Source organism: Polyodon spathula, chromosome 8, assembly GCF_017654505.1.
Source record: "Polyodon spathula isolate WHYD16114869_AA chromosome 8, ASM1765450v1, whole genome shotgun sequence".
In the NCBI taxonomy this organism is placed as follows: domain Eukaryota; kingdom Metazoa; phylum Chordata; class Actinopteri; order Acipenseriformes; family Polyodontidae; genus Polyodon; species Polyodon spathula.
The window spans coordinates 40,948,524-40,969,665 of NC_054541.1; the positions used below are offsets into that span (position 1 = coordinate 40,948,524).

Here is a 21,142-nt window from a genome sequence, read left to right on the forward strand (position 1 = left end):
GCACCCAGCTGTTCTGCACTGGTTGTAAATGGATAATATTTGGACTAGCACTGCACTTAGGACAACTTACAGAAGCTACATAGGGTTATACTGTACATATTTAAAGAGTAGATACCAAGATATCTAGTAAGCAGGGGGTCTGATTGGGGTATTCGATCATTCTCCATGTGTTCATGTTGTCCAGTGCTTGGTCTGCGTGTGTGTGTTTACGATTCCATGAAAAGTGCTAAGTTTCCGTTATAAAATGTACTTTGCTCCATTTGTGCTGTATTGCCTGTTTGCAGAGTTATCGTGACAGATTAACCTAATAACCACCTTAAATGCAATAATGCTTGCTCATCAGATTTGAGTGACGTACACGGTCGACGACAGCTGGTAAAATGCCAGTCCGTTACCAGGCTTTTCATAAATTCAGATATTTTGGTTCTCCTGCTCCTGTGAGCTATTGAGAAATGGAGAAATACATTGATTCTGACATAGCTAGTTGGGCTCAGACATATCATTTGCTGTTTGAACTATTCAGAGAACTTTGATGCAGCAGTTCTATGGGCAGCAGTTACTCCCTGAAAGGACCAACACATGATTGACGCTTCAGTTACTGTGCTCACAGCTGGAACATGATCAGGCTGTACAGATATCTATGACAATGGGCTTGAGATGACAAGCATCTGAAAGCACAGGTCTCACAAAAGACTTCAATGCATGCTTCAGTGCCTCTTTTGAAGGATTTTTGTGTATCACAATTTCACCATAACTACGTTTTGACATGGGTTGCTGGATTTGTCAGCAGTAGAAGCCATACATACTCACTATGCAGGTGTTGTTGAAATGATAAAAATGTTGCTTTTAGTGTTCAAAATACAATATATTGATACTTGAACAATTCATTCAAGTAAAGTCTGACAGTAGGATATCACTGTTAAACCAGTGCAGGGTAACTGAGTTTTCTAGGTGAGTTTTCTTGGTGAATTGTAGGATAACAGGGGCAATACGTGCAAGTCTGTTGCGAGCAGGAAGGTTTTACAATGAATAAATCCTTGCCTTGTAGTCCAATACAGTATAGGAAATATTAACTAATCTACACAATAGCTGTAATGAACTCAGCTTGGGTTTTGACATTGGTATTTTACCCAGACAGAATAAGCATTGCTGTGTCAGTGTTCCACCAAAGAAAATACGACTTCAAATCCTAGACTCTATTGAGAGTCCATGGGTTTTATTAAGCAAAGCTTATGAAAGACTTGCTTTTTTAATGAAACATTTATCTTGCATTGAAACATGTTGTCTGTTACAGTAGTGCATCCCACTCCTAGCAGCTGGAGTCTGGATAGTGGTAAAGAAGCAAACACACAATTTTCAGAAACTGTTGGAAAGTTGATATGTCCACCTGTACCACCCAGAACTCCACAACCAGGTAAACATGCAGATTAATACTAGCAATGATTAAAATACCAAAACAAACACAAAAACACGCTATTAAACAGTATTTATTCGTTACAGCAAAGGTTAAAAGGCACTGCCATGTGAGTCTTGCGATTTGCTGGTTCGAATCTTGGTCATGTGAAGTTGTTGATCTTGACTGGGGAACGCTGCTTTGATTTTGTGCTCCCACAATATAAGAAGAACCCATTTCATATAAGCATCCAATAGAATGCTTTGCAGTCCAATCCATAAAGTCTAAATTCGGGTTACGCTTTTTTTTTTTTTTTTTTTTTTTTAATTAATGTTGTAAGGAAGCAATGGTTGATTTAGAAGCTTTGTGATAGAAAGCAATGTCTGGGCGATACTCTGTCAAAAAGAAATTCTAGTGAAGTTCCATTTTTTTCAGTCATTTTTTGTTTACAATCATCAAGCGTCTGTTGTTTTAAAGATTTAATATACAAGCAAACAATATAATAATTCTTCATTGAAACAGGCTCTCCTGCAAAAAACATGCAGCCTCTGTCTCCAGTAACTACCCTCAGATCGCCACAAAAGGTTTGTCACTTCTGATCTTTCAAACTTGTGTTCTGTTCTGTTACTACAGTTTATTCATTCACATGCAGGAGGATGATACAGTACTAGGGAACTCAACAGTTTGCCCTGTCAAGGTCAAAAGAATAATAATAATACAGACATTAGCTATTCAGAAACCCTTTACTCCCATGGGATCTGTGCATCCCTAGCTACGGTATAGACCCTCTGTACACACTGTAACTCTTTTTATCTGCTGTGAAGAAATACTTCCATTAAACAGAAGAGGGCACACTTGTACAGAATAATGTTTTTAAAAAAATAATAAAACAATAAAAAAAAAAATTAAAAAAAAAACACTTTTAAAGGATGTTCTATAGGTACTATACTATTCTTTTTGTATTTATTTTTTACACCAAAATAACCCATGTAGTGTTAGCAGAATGGTTATATTAGATTTACTTATTTGGATCTGTGTTCATGTCATGTCAGGACTAGTTGTGGAATCTAAATTAAATACAACATAGTCTATTTAACAGATCCTAAATTACTACAGTATTCTGTAAGTATGTTGTGTTTGAAATTGCAATCAACAACAGTATTCAGAACCACCAACCATGTCTATTTGTCTTTTTTCACAAAAAAAATAATTTTAATTACATTTCTGACAACAAAAATATGTATATAATAATAATAATAATAATAATAATAATAATAATAATAATAATAATAATAATAATAATAATAATAAATACTCACTTCATATGTCAGTGCATTGCTGTCACTAATCCAAATAAACTCACAGTACCTTAAAATGTATACTGGTAAATTCACAAGTGTCCTCTATCAGGAATTTATACTCTAATTTGTTTGTATGTTTGTTTGTTTTTTAAGCAGAGCTCTGTGCAGTCATTTACTCCATCTCCTACTGAGTACCAGTCCTCTGGATTGGTATCCAACTCTCCGGTTCTGTCAGGAAGTTACAGCAGTGGGATCTCGTCGCTGAGCCGGTGTAGTGTATCAGAAACATCTGGCACTGAAGCTCATCCAAGTGATCAGATGCTAACACCGTCAGCCTCCAGTGGTTCTGATGAACTGACAAGGAGGGAGAATAAAACCCCTCCACCTTACAGTGTCTATGAACGTTCAAATGCAAGGCGACCAGTGCCACTACCTCACAGTCTCTCTGTTCCTGTCAGCTCAAATCCACCAGCTCTCCCGCCAAAACCACACCAGCTCCGACCCAACAAACTGGAACATGAAGGCAAAAGACGTGAACAAGTCTCGAGGCCTAGGCCACTGCCTAGAAAAGTGTCTCAGCTATAGCTGCTGATTTATTTTTTGCACACTTTCCTTTTTTATTAATGAATTTTAGGAAGATCATACAATGTAAATGGTCAACATTTACACACAACTGCAATCAGTGTCTTTAGTATAGCAGGCTATGTTTAAATGAACCCTTTGAAATTAAAGCATGGTACTGTGATTTGAAGACATACACAACTTTAAAACATGTCTAATTGGTTTTGATAGGTGCCCAATTGTGAATAAGGATTAAGCACAGGTTTTTTTGCCTTAAATATTTAATAAAAACATTAACAATGCTGTGACAGTAAGATTAATTGCTACAAGGCATGCAAATCACTGGACACAGTTTATTAACAGCTAAAGGTGCTAGATGTTTCTTATATTCCTTTAGGCATAGTATCGTTTCAGACAATTCACCTGTCTAAAAACTAGTTTTAAATTGGTGCTGTGGGCTATTCTAAGTATCGTGCCAAAGGAACATTTATGATTTTATGTTTACTGGAACAATAGAGTATAACTGGAAGTGATTACCCGAAGGATGATTAACTTTTACTGTGCGCAGTTAAATGAGCTTTCCCATTAAGTGTATGTAAAAACAACCTTAAGCATTGTCTGTCTGATTGCATGAGCCTATATTAAGCAATATAAGTTATGCAGTCCTGGGTTGAAGTATGTTTAGACAACGCACAAATGGGTTTTACAGTTAACCACAAGCAGTATTTTAACAGTTTTTCAACTAAACAACATGAAACGGTGACTTTAAAAGAAATGTATGTTAGGACACTGGCAACATAACAAATGTACTGTACTGTAAAATTTCAATTTTAAACTTCACAAATGTTACCATCTGCTGACAACCATTACGGAAAAGGGCTTCCCCCGCTTTAAGAATCAAACTTTATGCATTCTATTTGCAGTGCTTTTGTCAATTTTAAGAAAAGCGGTGTTTAGCTACTTGTTTGTACAAAATTGTGTGAGCTACTGTTTAATTGTTCCGGGGGAACATCGTTGACAGAATGTACTGTAAAAGTAAATTTCAGTTTTACAGTATTAGTTGTGGGTGAATTACACCCATGCTTCAGACACGATTAATTGTGAGGTGTTTTTTTTTTTTTTTTTATATTTCAATGGACCGTGTATATTGCTTAATTTAAACAATGTGACCAGTTGTTGTTTTTTTTTTTGAAATACTAAATATAGCATTCTAAATCTGTTTTAATTTTTGAATGGTTTAGTTTTTTGGTTTTTTTTTTTTTTTTTTTTGTGTAATTGCAATTAAATAGTTACCAGAATCAGTACGTGTGAAAAAAACCAGTCAAATTACAAAGACGAGATTGTTGTAAGTATACCAAATATGTATTACAATTATTGTACATAATGTGTTTTTAACAAATGTAGCCATATTGAATTTACAGCTTTGAATGTTGCAAGAACAAATTATAACTATAAATGTTAAATACATATATGTTTTAGTGAGGAAAAAACAATTGATTTTAACTGCACCTAATGTGTTTACTTGTTTAAGTAACTACTACTAAAAATTGTTTAATTTTTTTCTTTTGACAAGCTAATGTTTTTCATTAAATAACATTTCATATTATTTGCTTAAAATAAAAGTACTTGGGTCACAATATTCATACTGTAGAAAATCTGCTTATTTTTCCTGGGTTGTAAAAGCTGTTTGTTGTACAAATAGTGTTAAGTATAGCCATGTTTATATTTGGTGACTGCACACTGTAGGAAAAATATTCTATGTGATTTCTTTTTATGTTTTATGGATGCACAAATTGTCTATGAAAGAACGTTCAATTGGAAATAAAATCTGATTTTAAAGAACAAAACAACAATAAAATTAACTGAAATAATGCAGAACCGTGTTGTGAGGATGTTGGTCTTACTCCCCTTTTTATTTATTTTGTTCTATCCTTTTTAAATAAATTTAGAGTGCTCAATGATTTTAGCCCAATTTTTCTTCCTAATTTAGAATATCCATTTATGTTCCCTCACCGCAACAACACCCCACAACTGCTCAGGAGAGCTAAATTTCAGTGAGCTGCCTTTATTCCCACTGCAAAAGCCAATGGCCTCTTTACAGAAGCTCTACAGCAGATAATGGCAAGCAACCGGCTCTTGGAGGACAAAAGCCAGCCCTGCAGGTATCTGCTTGACCTAGCCAGTAGAGCCTGTGTAGCGAGAAAAGCCCCTGGCGATTTTGTCTCCCTAGCCTACAGGAGCACCAAAGCCATTTGGACACTTGCTGTGGAATCCCCAGCAAAGTACAGCAACTTTGCTCAGCCGGGATGCAAACCTGTGCTCCCCTGACTGTATGACTCGCCCTGCACACCACACAGTCATGCCTTTTACTGTGGGAGCCACTCTGGGACTCAGGCTTACTCTCCTTTACAGTTGTTAACCATAATGAACTTTATTTAAGTACTGATAGTTTTTTACAGCCATTGTCATATCTCAAGATCTCCTTTGTGACTAGATTTTAAACAACTAGTGTGTTTGTCTACAGTAAGTGCTGCTCATGCAAACATTTCCATAACTTTTTTTTTTCAATTATTTTGAGGGTTTAATGCACATTTTCTAGTTTTGGAGCATTGCTTTAGTTCCACTCAATAGTATATCTTGATAGTACTGTATAACTAATATTAATATGAGGCTTGCTGGGCTAGTGGTTAGAGAAAATGGCTTAACCTCCTTGTGCTCCGTCCTACAGATGAGACGTAAAACAGAGGTCCTATTGTATAAGAACATAAGAACATAAGAAAGTTTACAAACGAGAGGAGGCCATTCGGCCCATCTTGCTCGTTTGGTTGTTAGTAGCTTATTGATCCCAAAATCTCATCAAGCAGCTTCTTGAAGGATCCCAGGGTGTCAGCTTCAACAACATTACTGGGGAGTTGATTCCAGACCCTCACAATTCTCTGTGTAAAAAAGTGTCTCCTATTTTCTGTTCTGAATGCCCCTTTTTCTAAACTCCATTTGTGACCCCTGGTCCTTGTTTCTTTTTTCAGGCTGAAAAAGTCCCTTGGGTCGACACTGTCAATACCTTTTAGAATTTTGAATGCTTGAATTAGGTCGCCACGTAGTCTTCTTTGTTCAAGACTGAACAGATTCAATTCTTTTAGCCTGTCTGCATATGACATGCCTTTTAAGCCCGGAATAATTCTGGTCGCTCTTCTTTGCACTCTTTCTAGAGCAGCAATATCTTTTTTATAGCGAGGTGACCAGAACTGCACACAATATTCAAGATGAGGTCTTACTAGTGCATTGTACAGTTTTAACATTACTTCCCTTGATTTAAATTCAACACTTTTCACAATGTATCCGAGCATCTTGTTAGCCTTTTTTATAGCTTCCCCACATTGTCTAGATGAAGACATTTCTGAGTCAACAAAAACTCCTAGGTCTTTTTCATAGATTCCTTCTCCAATTTCAATATCTCCCATATGATATTTATAATGTACATTTTTATTTCCTGCGTGCAGTACCTTACACTTTTCTCTATTAAATGTCATTTGCCATGTGTCTGCCCAGTTCTGAATCTTGTCTAGATCATCAGCAGCAGCAGTTGTGACACAATTCATCCCCAAGTCTCTGTAAATTGCTTTGGATAAAAGTGCTAAATGACTTAATAATAATAATAAATAAAAATCACATCTTAAGATTGTATATTGTGGAAAGATGTAAGTGCAACTTCATATAACCCCCCTGTTAGGTTTCGGGTCTATTTGACCCTACTCTAGTTTCCAATTAGCTTAAATGCTATTTTTATTTTCCTTTTCTGTAAAATACTTTATGATTTTTCCTAAGTTGGGGTCATCAACTTATACACAGAAAACAGAACCTTTGAAATGTTTATTTTTTTAGAACAGGTCATGTATACAAATAAGATGTTTCAGGTCACTGTGACCCGTGGCATTTATCTATGTAGATTTGTGTGCAGGAATAAAACAAACTTCTTTAATTTGTTATTATTATTATTATTATTATATATTCATATTTGTATTATTATTTCTGGAAAAGGCTGCATCTGTCAGAGCCTACTTTTCTCTGTCAGTATTGCAACATCATCTCGCTGGTAAAGACATTCCAAAATAAGGAGCTTCCCAGTTGGCAGTCAAAGAAGTTCTATCACAGCTCCTGGACTAAAGAGCATAAAAGAGTAAAACATTTGCAAATAAAAACATTTAATCAACTTAAGGGTGTTTAAATTAGTTTGAAATTGCATCGGGTCAATATGACCCCAAACATAACAGATGTACCTAAATTCTGAACATAATAGGAGGGATAATAATTCACATAACACATTTCGTTAAGTAAAGTAAAATATGTGCATTTAGAAGATGGTGTTGAAAACAAGTATTGAAGCTCATTAACACAGTCAAAGCATACTGTCTGTATAAGACTACTAAAAATCAAACAACACCCCATGAAACATAAAATAACAAAGAACACGTTTAATATGAGAAAACTCTGTGCACAACCCAAGTGATCTGCTTTGGCATTTGTGAGACATTTAGGTGCCGGTACAGCATATATAAAATGTAGTTATGTTTTCACTTTACATTATGTATTGTGTATGAATTTGATTAAGGGTAGATTCAAACAACATTCTCCACCACACTTTAATAGCAAAGGATTCGTGTTTTCAAAATACACCAAAAGGAAGGAGCAGACACATGGTTGTATGTTACTTTGGAGCACAACACTGATGTGATCTTGTAATAAAATTCAGCCTTTAGCACTACAAAAAATGAGTTTGTGTAAACAATATTGTTTGTGTATATTTTATGGCTGCTTATATTTAACTTATGCACTTGTCACTGTTATCCATTAATAACCTTGAAATGTGGATTTTAATCTGGGCCATTGATACCCAAACACTCGTGGATTGCATGTATTTATAACAAACTGTACACCATCCACGTCAATCAAATTGTATTTGTTGTCGCAGTAATTATGTAACAATTTCACAAAATGTCCATGTTATTATCAAAGAAGCTTTAAGAAAGAACTATGGTAAGTGTCAAAGAGATTTGCCCACACAGCATTGTGACTGACCCAGAACAAGGTCCATGGGTACATAATAAACCAAATGGAATGAAATGGATGAACAAGAGAGGCGCATGCACAGAAAATATGTGCTCTACAATTTCAATTGTCTGCATAAATATTCCTTAGTGGTCTAGTAAAACACCTGGAATTAAAGGCCTGCCACTCAATGCATGCTTTGCTCATGCAGACCCCTCCCTAATCCCATTGTATAGGTGCAATCCACCATCGCACATAAACACTGTAGCCACATACATTGAGTGGTCTATACCTCTTTATGTATGCTGGGGCACCTTTAAGCAAAAGGGCATGCTCATTTGGTACCTGGAGAGGGTGGTGGCTCACCCATGTTCCCCTATTTATTTACATAGGGATGATAGGGTGGTGTATTGTATATTGTTGCACTCATGTCCTTTACGGTCTGTTCTGAGCCTCTAACTTTCACGTGGGGAATGAGCAAATCTCTAAAGCTTGCCATGGTCCTGTGTAGTTGGTACCCAATTCCCTGTATTGGTTTAGTTTGAATTTAGCCTTTTTTTTAAATAAGAACTTTCTAAGAATTTAAAAGTTTTAAGGTTGAACCATTAACTTTGCATCTGAGCTTGGTTTTCAATCTACAACTTGAAGTAACCTACTGCTATAAATCATTGCTAATGTTTGGGTGGCAAAGGGTGAGAGTTTTGATTAAGATAAAAACTGATCGGTAATGGCAGCATTGGGCTTGGTCTAATGAAAACAAAATACACATTTGGATGTGAACATCTCAGGAAGTGCTCTGTAAAAATACCCGCCCGCTAACAGAATTAATTTGTGCAGAAGTTAAATATCATTTTGATCTGCTGTAGCCGCAAACAATACTTCTTGTACCATGTCTGTTTCAACAGTTGGCATGAACGGGACCATTGAAAAGCCTAGCTGTCAAAACCATGTCAGTACAGTACAGATGATGGACATTAAAAGACCATTCTTTGTAAAGATACATGATTCATGCTTTGTTAAAAACCAAAGGGGAATAATTAGAATTAGCTATGTAACATTAACAAAGCAACGGAATTGAAAAATATGATGTTGTCTGTTCCTGCTGTGTACTATTCCTGTAGAGGTCATTTGTTGTTGTGGTGATTATCTAGAAACATTATTATCTATGAGAGCCTTAAACATGACAGGTTTCTGCTGGAATGGTGCAAACAATCTCACTTCAATTTAATAAACCAATGGTTAAAAGAAAATGTCAGTGTTGTTTGGCAAAAAACACAAACTGACTTCTAATTAGGTGCTTCATTAATTAAATAAAAGGTTATTAATTATGAGGTATTTCGGCTTGCTTAGCATTTTAATTAGAAGATAAGAACTTGGATAATCATAAAAAAGGATGATGTGCCATAACAAACTATTTATTTTTTAAGGTTACCTCTACTATTGGATTGGGAATGTCCTTCACTCATAAAGAATATACCCAACCGATAAGATAATCTACTTTAAACAAAAAAAAAAACAAACAAACAAACAAAAATAAAAACAACTTTTAAGTCTGGTATGAAACATTAATCAAAAGCTACTCTTTTCAAGTGACATTCTCTTCAACAGCATTCTGTACATTTAATCCCCAGAATACAAACTTCTGTTTCATATACATGCTAGATTCATTTTCTTTCATCTTAACCATAAAAGAAAACTGCCAACTTGGTTGCTTTGCAAATATATTCAATATTTTTTTCTACTCTACCTGTTATGACCTTGCATAGCAAACATGAATGAGTTTTCAATTGGAATTCCAAGCTAGATTGAAACAGCTGAACCCCATAATCACACAGCAATGCTTTACCTGTTTTACCCATTAACTTACAAAGTTATTTTACCATACTTCATTAAATGCTTCCATGATCTATCGTTTTTTAGTGCTATTAGGTATAATGTTAAGAACTCCTAATTTGACATTACAGAATTCAGGAATACTTATGCTTAATCACCGCACAGTGTGCTAATAGACTCTCAACTGCATTTGTCTTTCTATCTGTATATTTTTGCCTGACTTACTGCACTAAATCCAATTTTATTAGGGGTTTGAGATTTTTTACTTCATTGCTTGTTTCTGTGAAAAAAACAGTGGGATACTGTAACAGCATAAGTGACCAGATCTATGATGGAGCAAAAGAAGGAATTTTCAAAAAATGTACATTACAATAGCTTTGATTTATATATATATATATATATATATATATATATATATATATATATATATGAGATATATCTCAGTTCAGTTCACACAGGGCGAGGCAATCCACACACAGGCGGAGGGCGGGCGCAAACCCGGGACCTCTCGCACTGAAGCATAGCGCCGATACCGCTGTACAAAAGAGCCGGCTCCTTTGCAAGGAGCGTATATCAGGCTTATGTCTTTGTATGTGATTACGTCACCTACCAGCCCTGCTGCTGCCTTCCCCCGTGCACGCTACACTATATATATATATATATATATATATATATATATATATATATATATATATATATATATATATATATATATATGTATGTGTGTGTGTGTGTGTGTGTTGGAAATCAAAGGGATATATCATCACTTGAATTTGCTCACTTCTAATTTGAGCTAGATAGTTTATTCTAACTTGGTTATTGTGCTTTATAGCCCCATGCACTGAATTTAAACTAGTTTAAATGCTGTTTGCTTTTCAAATATCTAATACCATACTATAACAGCCATTAGAATTTTTTTTTTTTTTTTTAATATAGCGCCTTTCATAATGGACCACCATCACTAAGCACTTTACGAGATAGGCGACTAGGGTGTGTGAACTACGCACCAGCTGCAGAGTCACTTACAACAACGTTTAAAGTGTATGACACAAACGGAAGGGACCGAATTAGAAAAGAATATAATAAACAAAACATTTACAAAAAATCAAGTGAATTAAATAGACACAGTTTTAGTAATGATATGACTGTATACTACTATGAGAACATAAGGTACAATGTAAACAGTGTATTTAACCACTATTTCCCCCAACTGGCCCGCCCCCTCCCACCTTTTCTTTTTTAAAACTGCATGCCACTGTGACAAATGAAGACAATTTAAAATTGCAGGCAACAAGATTACAAACACAGATCATGTTCACTTCAAAACGAAGGTTTATTATTATTTATTTATTTAAACAGTTCAACATTTAACAGATACATGTATTTCTTCTTTTTTTCCCGCTGGAAACAACACTTCAGATCCGCTTGTTTTGAATTTAAACCCTTATTCGTTACCTGATTTTATTGCATGAACCCGTCTCTGTTTAGGACCCCGGAGAACCTGGTTTAGCAAGATGTTTCCTGAGAGGCGAGCTGAGGAGAGTTCAGAACTCTGGTACGGGTAAGTGGGACTAAGAGACGAATACGTACTGTATCAGAATCTGGTGTTCTGCTGAAGCTGCTATTAAAATAATATAACGATATAGAAGACGAACAGACAGATATTAAAAACCAAGATGCAACATTACAATTAATGTTAATCTGATCCGACACGGACGTGTTTATGAAGCCATGACATTGAATATTTAGAGTAGTACTGTATGCACGTGAAGGCACTGTGAGGAATTAAAGTGACAGCAGCAAAAATGTTGTGTGGTTTGTAGGAATATTCCCTTAGTTTAAGGTCCCTTTGTTTTTTGTAATAAGCTTCTAGTTATAATAACGTATTTAATCTGTTTTGCATATTTGGCAAGTAATAGGTGTAGGCCGGAGCCTGTGTTGGTATACCGCAGTACGGGCGTGCTTGAGTGGTAAGAGTTTAGTCTACATTATTTAAATTGAAACGTGGAAGAAAAAAATATAGTGAAATACGAGCTGCAGTTTGTCATTGCTGAGCAATTATAATAACACTAGGTGTAGGTTTAAAATGTAGGTCGATCACTTGCTACAGCCTGGTCTCGGTGCAAAAGCAAGTCACGTAGGTAGCGATTTTGCAGTCCGTTTCAACAACATTAATGCTCGCACGTTGTGGTTTCTACACCATGGTGAAAATGCGCTTGGAGAGCATATTAAAAAGCCACACCCCGATATCTGAATCTTTAAACAGTGCTTTCAAATCTGAAAAGTAATTATGACATTCACATGTATAATTGTGCGTATCCTTTGTGTATGATAAGCTATTGCAACGTATTTCCATGCATATTAAAAACAGCGCATCACAAAATGATAAATCTATACTACATCAAAATGTTATGAGCACAATCATTTACAGTTTGTAATGTCCTCTGGTGTATAATGTACTTCCAATAACAGAAGTGAAAATAGTAGCTTACAACTGACAAATTGGAAGCTGTAACACATGTAATAGGTATAACTCAAAGAAACAATATTCAATAACCATGCATATATATATATATAATATCCTCATAGCAACCTTATGATATATAAGTTATTGGTTTCTCTATATATAGGAAACTATATATATATATATTATACTAAGTGATATATATAATATATATATCTATTGAACTACTGTGTGAAGTTAGTGTACCAAGGTGAAGTTTATTATACTGCCCAATTATATTTTCCACATGTGCAGCCATACACTTGTCTGCCCCTTGGAACTACAGTGCTAATTGTGTAAACAACATACAGTTCCTTTTTGAGCACAGTTTAGTAGTTAAATTCCCAATATACATGAGTATTGTTCTGCATTTAAGAAGACCTTTTATTTGGATGGAAGGCAGCTGTGTGAAATATTAATAAGTGTAGGGTGCCAATTCTTTTTTTCTGTGACTAAGGTTTTGAAGGAATGGGGGCAGTTTCAGTCAGGTGAAATGACCAAGGAAGTGATATTGAAAGTCAGGCTTATAAAATGAAAATATGTGTTTTCTATAAAAATGTGAAACCTGCAGTGAATCAAAGTGTGTGTTTTTTTTGTGCCGAATAGGCCAGTTCCTTTGAAAACTTCATATGCAATAAAACCTAGTAAGCGATTGGAAGTCTAGTCAAATGTGCCATTGCTATATTCTGCTTGAACAACTAGGCTAATCTAGTAGCACCACAGAAACACAAATCTCAGCCACCCATCACTGAAAATGTGTTATTAATAAAATATGGGGGGGGGGGGGGCACCAGTGAGCAGCAGATTAATTGGAACACTGAAATTTAAAACAATTTGCCACAATAGTGATGAAAAACAAACAGACACCTGGAGTGTTAGCGTTTCAAAATGGTGTTTACTTCTAATAAGACTTGCTCAATAACATGTGTCAGTCAGGCTTTAAGTGCCTTAATATCTGCCAGTCTGGCTCTAAAGTGCCTTATTTTGCCACTATAGAATAATGAATTTCAATGGTTATTACATCCCAGTGTGTGGAGCAGGTCTTAGAAGTGTAGAAAACTGTTAAGCAACCTTGAAAATATGTATGAAGGTATTCAATTGAGGTTCACCTCAGGCAGGCGTGCCTAGGGACAATTTAAAAGTCCCCATTACTTGCTGAAGGTGTGCCAGGGTTGGAGTGATACGCTACAGCTACTTAGAAAGGGGGATTTAAAATGATGGAGGATGTACAGTAAAGCGTCAAGTAATTTTTTTTGTATGATTTTGTTTTATTAACCTAGCCTTAGCTGCAATCCTTACCTTAGCTTCACCATTATTTACTGGGAAACAGAAAATGACAGGTAATTGTTGTCCATGATCAAATCTAGCATTGGGTTACCTTTCATTTTAACAACATTAAGTTAAGCTACAAAATATTTTTTTCACTTGCTACAAGTTCCTCCCACATGGGTAGTACTTTACCAAACAATTTTCTTCAGGAGAGTGTGTGCAGTGTGAGTTAAAAACTCTGGTGGGATTGTGTTGTCTACCAGATCCATTACGACACAACTTTTATGAAACTTGCTAGCCATACTGGACAAAGCATACTCGTAAGCATTATCACTTTAAAATTTGAAAGGGTTAAAAAGTTAATATAATTTTGTATTCAGTATTTGAGTTCTAGACTGCGTTTAGTGCAGTGTGGTTGCTGAAGAGGAATTCAGTTGTAGAATTGTCCAGGTCAGTGTCAAGCAAAGAGATTACGTGCCCTCAACAAAGGCTATGGTTAGAAAATAGACATAGCTGAAGATGTTAATACACATGGATTACTTATTGTGCACGGTATACTGAAACCAGGTACTGTATGTGGCATTTAAAGCACGATCAAAGATGTACAGATTTATTCCAACCAAGATGTTCCAGTTGGGAAGCAAATCCACTTTCATAAGCCACAGTGCAGTTCTTTACGAAGCGTTTTTGCTTTGGTAGCTGAACTAGTGCTAAAACACCTTAGTGCAGGCTGATTGGCCTTAGTTATATCCAGGGACACAGTGCTATGCTTTGTGTGAATGGATGAAGCAAAACTGCCAAAGATGCAGGAACTATTTAAGTCATTAGGTAATTACTGCATTGGGCTAGTTAGGTGCCTAATGAACCCAACGCTGTATACAGTCCAATAATTACAATACGTGAGGTGTGTGTGTGTTTATATATATATATATATAGTATCAAAACCTCTGCTTTGTCTCTTGCACCCTTCAAATAGCAGACCCAGACACAAGAACTGCAAATTTAGCAGTTTTGTGTACTTTTATTATTTACACAAAGGTTTAAACAAAACACTACAACCAAACAAATAAATAAACAAACAAACAAACAAAAAAAGACAGCTAAGTTGTTTACCGGCTCAATAAAACAGACAGTATATAATTCAACACAGTACCTTTTATATTTTCAAGAAAACTACACAAGTTCACCCTCTTGGGTCTCTTCAACAGCCCTCACAAGTATTTGCTTTTATGACAACTTTTCCCTTTGTAATTCCTGTTCTTTTTCTTGTAATGTTTATGTTGTGCTATTACTTGCCAAACTGTGCATTAGTGTGTTCTTACAAATTGTAACCCGTACCTCAATATGACAAACAGCCCACAGTAAGTTTGGATAATGGGCTCACTGACACATTAAACCTGTAGCTAGTCCTAATTAGTGTCTGAAAGCCACAGTATGAAACTAATTAAACTTATTTATGGTTTCTGTTGTGTTAAAGGACAGTCTTAGACTTTGCAGGTACTGGGATTATTCTGATGATCCACTAAAGGGACCACAGAATCAATTTAATTTGAAACAGATAGGCATTCACCTTTAATCTTTCTTAAGACACTTGCTTATTGATGCTGTTATTATGAGTGAAAACATTAAGGGCTCTATTTCACTTTTGGTTTTACTTGCATTTTGATGTGTCAACAAAAAAAGGACTATACAAAGGGCTAATTGTTCCTGTGTATCATTTTGTTTAAAAAAGGTTCAGAATTTCAGCCTGACAGCAGTTTTTAAATGATCCCTCTCAACAAAGAAACATAACTTACCTTTCATATTATTGATAGTAAATATCTCAGCGTTGAGGTGTGTTGAATTTCTGTTGGGAATTGACTTATGGTACTGTATTTGTAATAGTGCCTTTTGTATAGAAAATATTTAATTTTGTAAACATATTCTTCATATTATGAGTTCGCAGAGTACTCTTAAGAACCACTGGATTTTACGAACCTCTAGGGGCAGACGACTGGCACATTCTGTTCATTGCAATTGCAAACATCTTTAAAACCCACCCACTGTCTGGAGACTTTGTTTATTGCAGTGGTGTTATTCTGCAGTTATTTAATACTCAGTGCGTTGTATTAACCACAGCATCATCCACAATTAGGGAAATGTTTTCAGTGCTTACCAACTGTTTTTCTTAGCCTTTTTGTATGATTAACATCTTTTGGTTATTTTATTTCATGCAATTCTCAATATGCAGAAGTAAGACTTCGCTATAGACCTGGATTGCACACCAGAGGCCTCCTGGTCTTTGTGCCTCCTGTACCCTAAATATACAGAATAGGGTCTGGTGGGTATTTTGTTCAAACCTTGAGCAATGATTATTATTCATTAGTCATTTAGCAGATGCGTTTATCCAAAGTGACCTACAGAGACTAGGGGTGAACTATGCTGCTGCAGTTTTTACATCTCGTCTGAAGGACAGAGCACAAGGAGGTTAAGTGACTTGCTCAGGGTCACACTCAGTGAGTCAATGGCTGGGATTGAACTGTGAACATCCTGGTCACAAGCCCCTTTAACCACTGGACTGCCATACTGGTATATCTTCAGCTGAAGAAGGGTGTTTGTCCGAAACATCCTGAAATGATTTTTTTTTTTTTTTGTCATTTAAACCTTTTGTGTACAGTCGTAAAAAAAGAAGAAAAAACTTCATTAATTTAATATAAATATATCAGTGTAATTAATTAAGTTTGTTTAAGGCACAGATAAAATGTGTGGTTGAGGTCAGTTTACTTTTTATTGAGGATTACAAATTTGCATAGTGTAGCTCTGTGGGTGTGAACAGTACCACAGATGGTTTCTCCACATGAGTTGCAGATACTGTCGAGGGAGTAATCAATAGTCATAGTCTTGCAGGAAGCATACTTCTGCTGATATTGTAAGGGCACCTTTATGACAATTGAAAGCTCAAGAGATATTGTACTTACACATTACAGCAGTTTGCATACTGAGAATGAAAGCATGCTTTTTGATTAAATCTGTAGTGAGGTGTACTTTTGAGTAACTGGTGCAAGCTGTTTGTTCTAGCAGTATTTGAGTTAAATACAGTTCTGTTTTCATAACCCATCTCTAGAGCAAATGTGGATCAGATTCCCTTTTAAAGGCAATTATAGGGCTTTCCATTCCACAGCTTGCAGATTTTAGGGCCAACAATACGGCTATGAGGAAGGAGGAAAAATTTGGGCAACTGTTTATAAAAAGTGGGACGCATCAGTAAATTGGATTACAACAAATTATGTACAATTCTGGCATCAAAATGTAAATTACCCTTTTGCAAGACATAATTATGTTTATACTAAAATTGTAAAATAACCAAACACAAAATAAACTGAACAGCAATTAAAGATGCAGCAAGCTAATTGTAACACTGAAGTTAAATAACCACATGCTCATGCCATTGCAGTTATTGTTGAAAATGTATTTCCTTGACAGCAAGTATAAATAGTCTCATTCTCACTATTAATATATGGATTTAAAGTGTGAGAAATACATTCTGAAAAGTATAAACAAAAATGTTTTGAAAGGCTTGGAAATTTTAAATTTTAAATTTTAAATATATATATATATATAATATATATATATATATATATATATATATATATATATATATATATATATATATATATATATATATATATAGATCATTCTTTTTTGTCCCTGTCTTGCAGGACTGAAATTCTGTGTGTGCTTTTTTTTTTTTTTTTATAAACAGGAGTTTCAGCCTCGCATCCACTCAGAAATAGCATAAGCAGTGGTGTATAGAGAGTAGTCTAAGTAGTGTCTCTGGTCCATATGCTGTAGTGCTCACCAGAGGTCATTGTAATCCACAGATCTCTTGTGCACCAGGTTCTTCAGTCCAGGCATTGCCCAGTTCCATCTGTCTTAATCTCTGAACCACATAGTGCGAACCCTTTTAAACAGTGCCCTGCTAAGAGCCAGCTGCTTTTGTTCTTTCACACTCATCCCTACCAACTGCCTTTACCAACATATTTACATCAGAGGGAATTATATCAAGAACACTTTTTCAGACAGACTATGCATTAACCTTGCATTTTAACAACCACATTTCAACAGGCTATTTTAAAGTGCAACATATTCACTGTAATGAAGATTCATATCTGGTTTATTTTGTGCTGAAGGGGTAATTTTATAACGAGGCTTTTGAGATTTATAAGGTAATTTAGTTCATCATGTTTATTATATATTCACGAACAATTAAAAATGTAATATTACATATTAAGATGCAAGAGAGTATGTTGTTATGGACAGCACATGTTTGATTATTTACATTTTCTATTGGCACAGTTCATCCACTGCGATTGCCTGTGTGTTGGCTTGAAACTGTTTATTGTTTATCTCAGCTGACCTTTGTTTTTATGTCTAACATGCTATTTCGTTGGAAGAAGTGCAGTAAAACTGGAGGTTTGCACGTTGGTCTTTTTGGTTCACTGTGTCCATATTACAAATATAACTTTGCTTTATCAGTGGATGAGCATGCTTATGTTTGTTCGGTCTGTACATTGCAGTATGTTGATAACAGTGGTGGCTGACAACACACTGACAACACGTCCACCAACCAGCAGGAAAAAAGAAAAGTAGTCAGATTGAAAACTTCCTCCCAAAAGTAATTAAAAAAACAAACAAACAAAAACAGAAACAATAATTTGAATTATAATTAGAAGCATTTATTGTCATTTTGTTTACTTTCTGAGTTGATGTAAAGATTTATTAAAAAAAAATATATATATCTTTCCTGCTGCTCCCACAGTGTACTCTGTGTGACTGACAGCGGTGAGAGAAGATACAGAGAATTCCCCTCTCTGTTTTATACACACACACTAACCTGCCCCAGAAGTTGAAGTTTAACTTTACAACTGACATGGCCTCTCGACTTGCTGTGACACTTTATAGCCCGATTTTAGATTTTTTAAATCAATAAAGCCATAGGTTGACCATGTAACTGCAGAGTTACTGAAAAGTAAACAAGACCATAAATAAATAAGGTTACTTGATACACCTCCGGTCAGCCAATCCATTCTGCAATACCAACGACTATGAAATGGCCTCTTCTTATATAAGCAATTTCAGTTTTTAGTTGAAGCCTCTCTTCAGATTTGATCCTGTTTTTCAGTATAATCTAGCATGGCAAAAGGAGTCTTAATCAGCCAGATAACTGTTATCCTCTATTTTACATTTAACGCCTGCACAAGACATGCACCAAAATAAAAATAAAAAAAAATATATATATATATTGTGTTTCTTACCGCTGATGCGATGCGAAACAAAACGAGGCAATTTCAATCAATACTCATAAATTAATGCCTACTCATTACAATAGTGGTTCAGCGGGGGGTGGGAGGATGTGGGTGGTTCCTCCAGTTTAAAACCTGTGATCAGATCACATAATCTGCACTGTGTTTAATGGGAGATAGGAGTTTGCCTTTGAGGGAGAGCCTCCCCTCATACAAAAAAAAAACCCATAAAATGCTCCTCCAGGCAGAGTTGTAACCAAGTCACTAAAATTGGGACTTGAGTTGAGTCAGTGACATGCCAAGCTTGAGTCGAGTCACCGAATTTGCAGAGTCCAGTCGAGTCACCTATCTTGCTCAAGTCACTTCGAGTAGTTTCTTGTAAGAGGAGAAGAGTTTGGTGTACTTGTGAGGTGGCTCCTCTTCGTCTTCTTCACTTGTACTTGAAGCAAAAGTATTCCTACCACTCACAGAGCATTTTACACATGCTTTTTAAAAGTGTTTTTTTGTCACAGTAAAGCAGGTTTAAAAGGCACTGCATATCAATAGGACACTCAGTACTGCATCTACAGCACTGCCCCACCCTCTAGACGTGCATACTGATAAATCATCTCCTGATCACTCGTTTTATCACCAAACTCCTCAATAATAATGCGATCCGAGTCATTATTTTATTACTATAACATCTGAAAAAGCTTGGAAAATGTCTGTGCTATTCTTTGAGCGCTGGATGCGGAACCAGCTGTCTTGTTTTTTAATGTCCTTGTTAGGTCTGTGGTGAAGGGACTATGTATTTCTCAGATCCACCCACTTTTTTTACGGCTCCTTTTGGTCTCACTTTGCCATTGAAAGGTTTTCTTTGCTTTTTCTGGAGAAAAATTGACTAGAGACCTGTGCTTGACGTCTTTTTGATATCAGACCGGAAAGGGAGAATTGTAAAATAGTCTGGGATAGCTAAATGAATAATGCACAATAGTAGTAAAACAGTTTGCCAGTGATCAAAAAGAATAGCAAATAGGTAGATAAATAAAGCAAGACACTTCAGTAATCACAGTCATTTTGCCATTTCAGTTAAACAAGATAGGCAAAAGGTAATTGGAACTGTTACACAGTTAGCTTAGTTAATTTTGTTAAAAAAAAACAAAACAAGTACATTAAATTTTCACCTTTCACTTAAAAACAAATGGCCACTTTCTTCTCGTCTTCAACATTTACGTCAGTGAGCCATTTTAAAGAGACGACAGGGTCCAGTGCTGCAGCCACAGCATACACTGCCTCACCAAATGGATGGCTGGTATTCAAGTCAACCGCTCCTTCTTCAGTCATTCCAAGATCCCATGATGGCGCTTCCAGATAGAGGATTGAAGCTCAGTGATAGGTGGCTTCAGGAACTTTGCTTTTTTTTACACAGTTTTGTACACAGGACAAGAACAGTGGGTATCACTAAACTTATTGTTGGTACTTCCTCACCTTGTGTCAGGTTGGTTACCTCAGCAAATGGTAGCAGCACCTCAACAAGCTCTTTGAGCTGGGCCAATTCACGTACCAACAGCACAGTCTCTACGTGGCCTGCATTTTTACATGTGTCAGGGAGCTGTTGATGGTCCAGTGATACAATGGATTGCAATTGTCGTAAAACTGAATTCCGTTGAGTGCTGTTAGGGGATGGAATACATCTGCCTTCACCAAAGTTTTTTCTCAAAAGCCTCTTTGAAGAGTGAAGAAGCACTGTAACTTGGGGAGCCTTAGACACCTAAAAATTAGGAAATAGATGACATTATCTGCAATTAAAAGTTATTAGAATTCAAAACACATGCCTTTTACTGCTACAAGCATTTATTTAGAAATGAGCAATTTAAAGTTACAACTTGGAGCCATGCATTTTTCCATACCTTTACACAGTTTGAGCCCATCACCGACACACAGCTGAAGTGTGTGGTCAAAACAAGAAAGACGA

At 35.9% G+C, this 21,142-nt stretch overlaps 2 protein-coding genes across 3 annotated transcripts in view; both read left to right on the forward strand.

Moving 5' to 3' along the window:
- The window catches only part of LOC121319137 (dedicator of cytokinesis protein 4-like), an 84,828-nt gene extending 79,695 nt beyond the window's left edge, over positions 1–5,133 (forward strand). The window contains exons 50-52 of the mRNA XM_041256318.1: positions 1,295–1,414; positions 1,916–1,977; positions 2,848–5,133. Coding sequence (XP_041112252.1) covers positions 1,295–1,414; positions 1,916–1,977; positions 2,848–3,279 — 614 coding nt within the window. The 3' untranslated portion in view covers positions 3,280–5,133. The remainder of the gene's footprint in view (positions 1–1,294; positions 1,415–1,915; positions 1,978–2,847) is intronic.
- A 6,517-nt stretch (positions 5,134–11,650) lies between these two features.
- The window catches only part of immp2l (inner mitochondrial membrane peptidase subunit 2), a 256,942-nt gene continuing 247,450 nt past the window's right edge, over positions 11,651–21,142 (forward strand). Inside the window, exon 1 of one of the 2 annotated variants that reach the window (XM_041257969.1) lies at positions 11,651–11,695. The gene's annotated coding sequence lies outside the window, so the exon portion shown is untranslated. The remainder of the gene's footprint in view (positions 11,696–21,142) is intronic. The other variant, XM_041257970.1, reaches the window with a different exon arrangement.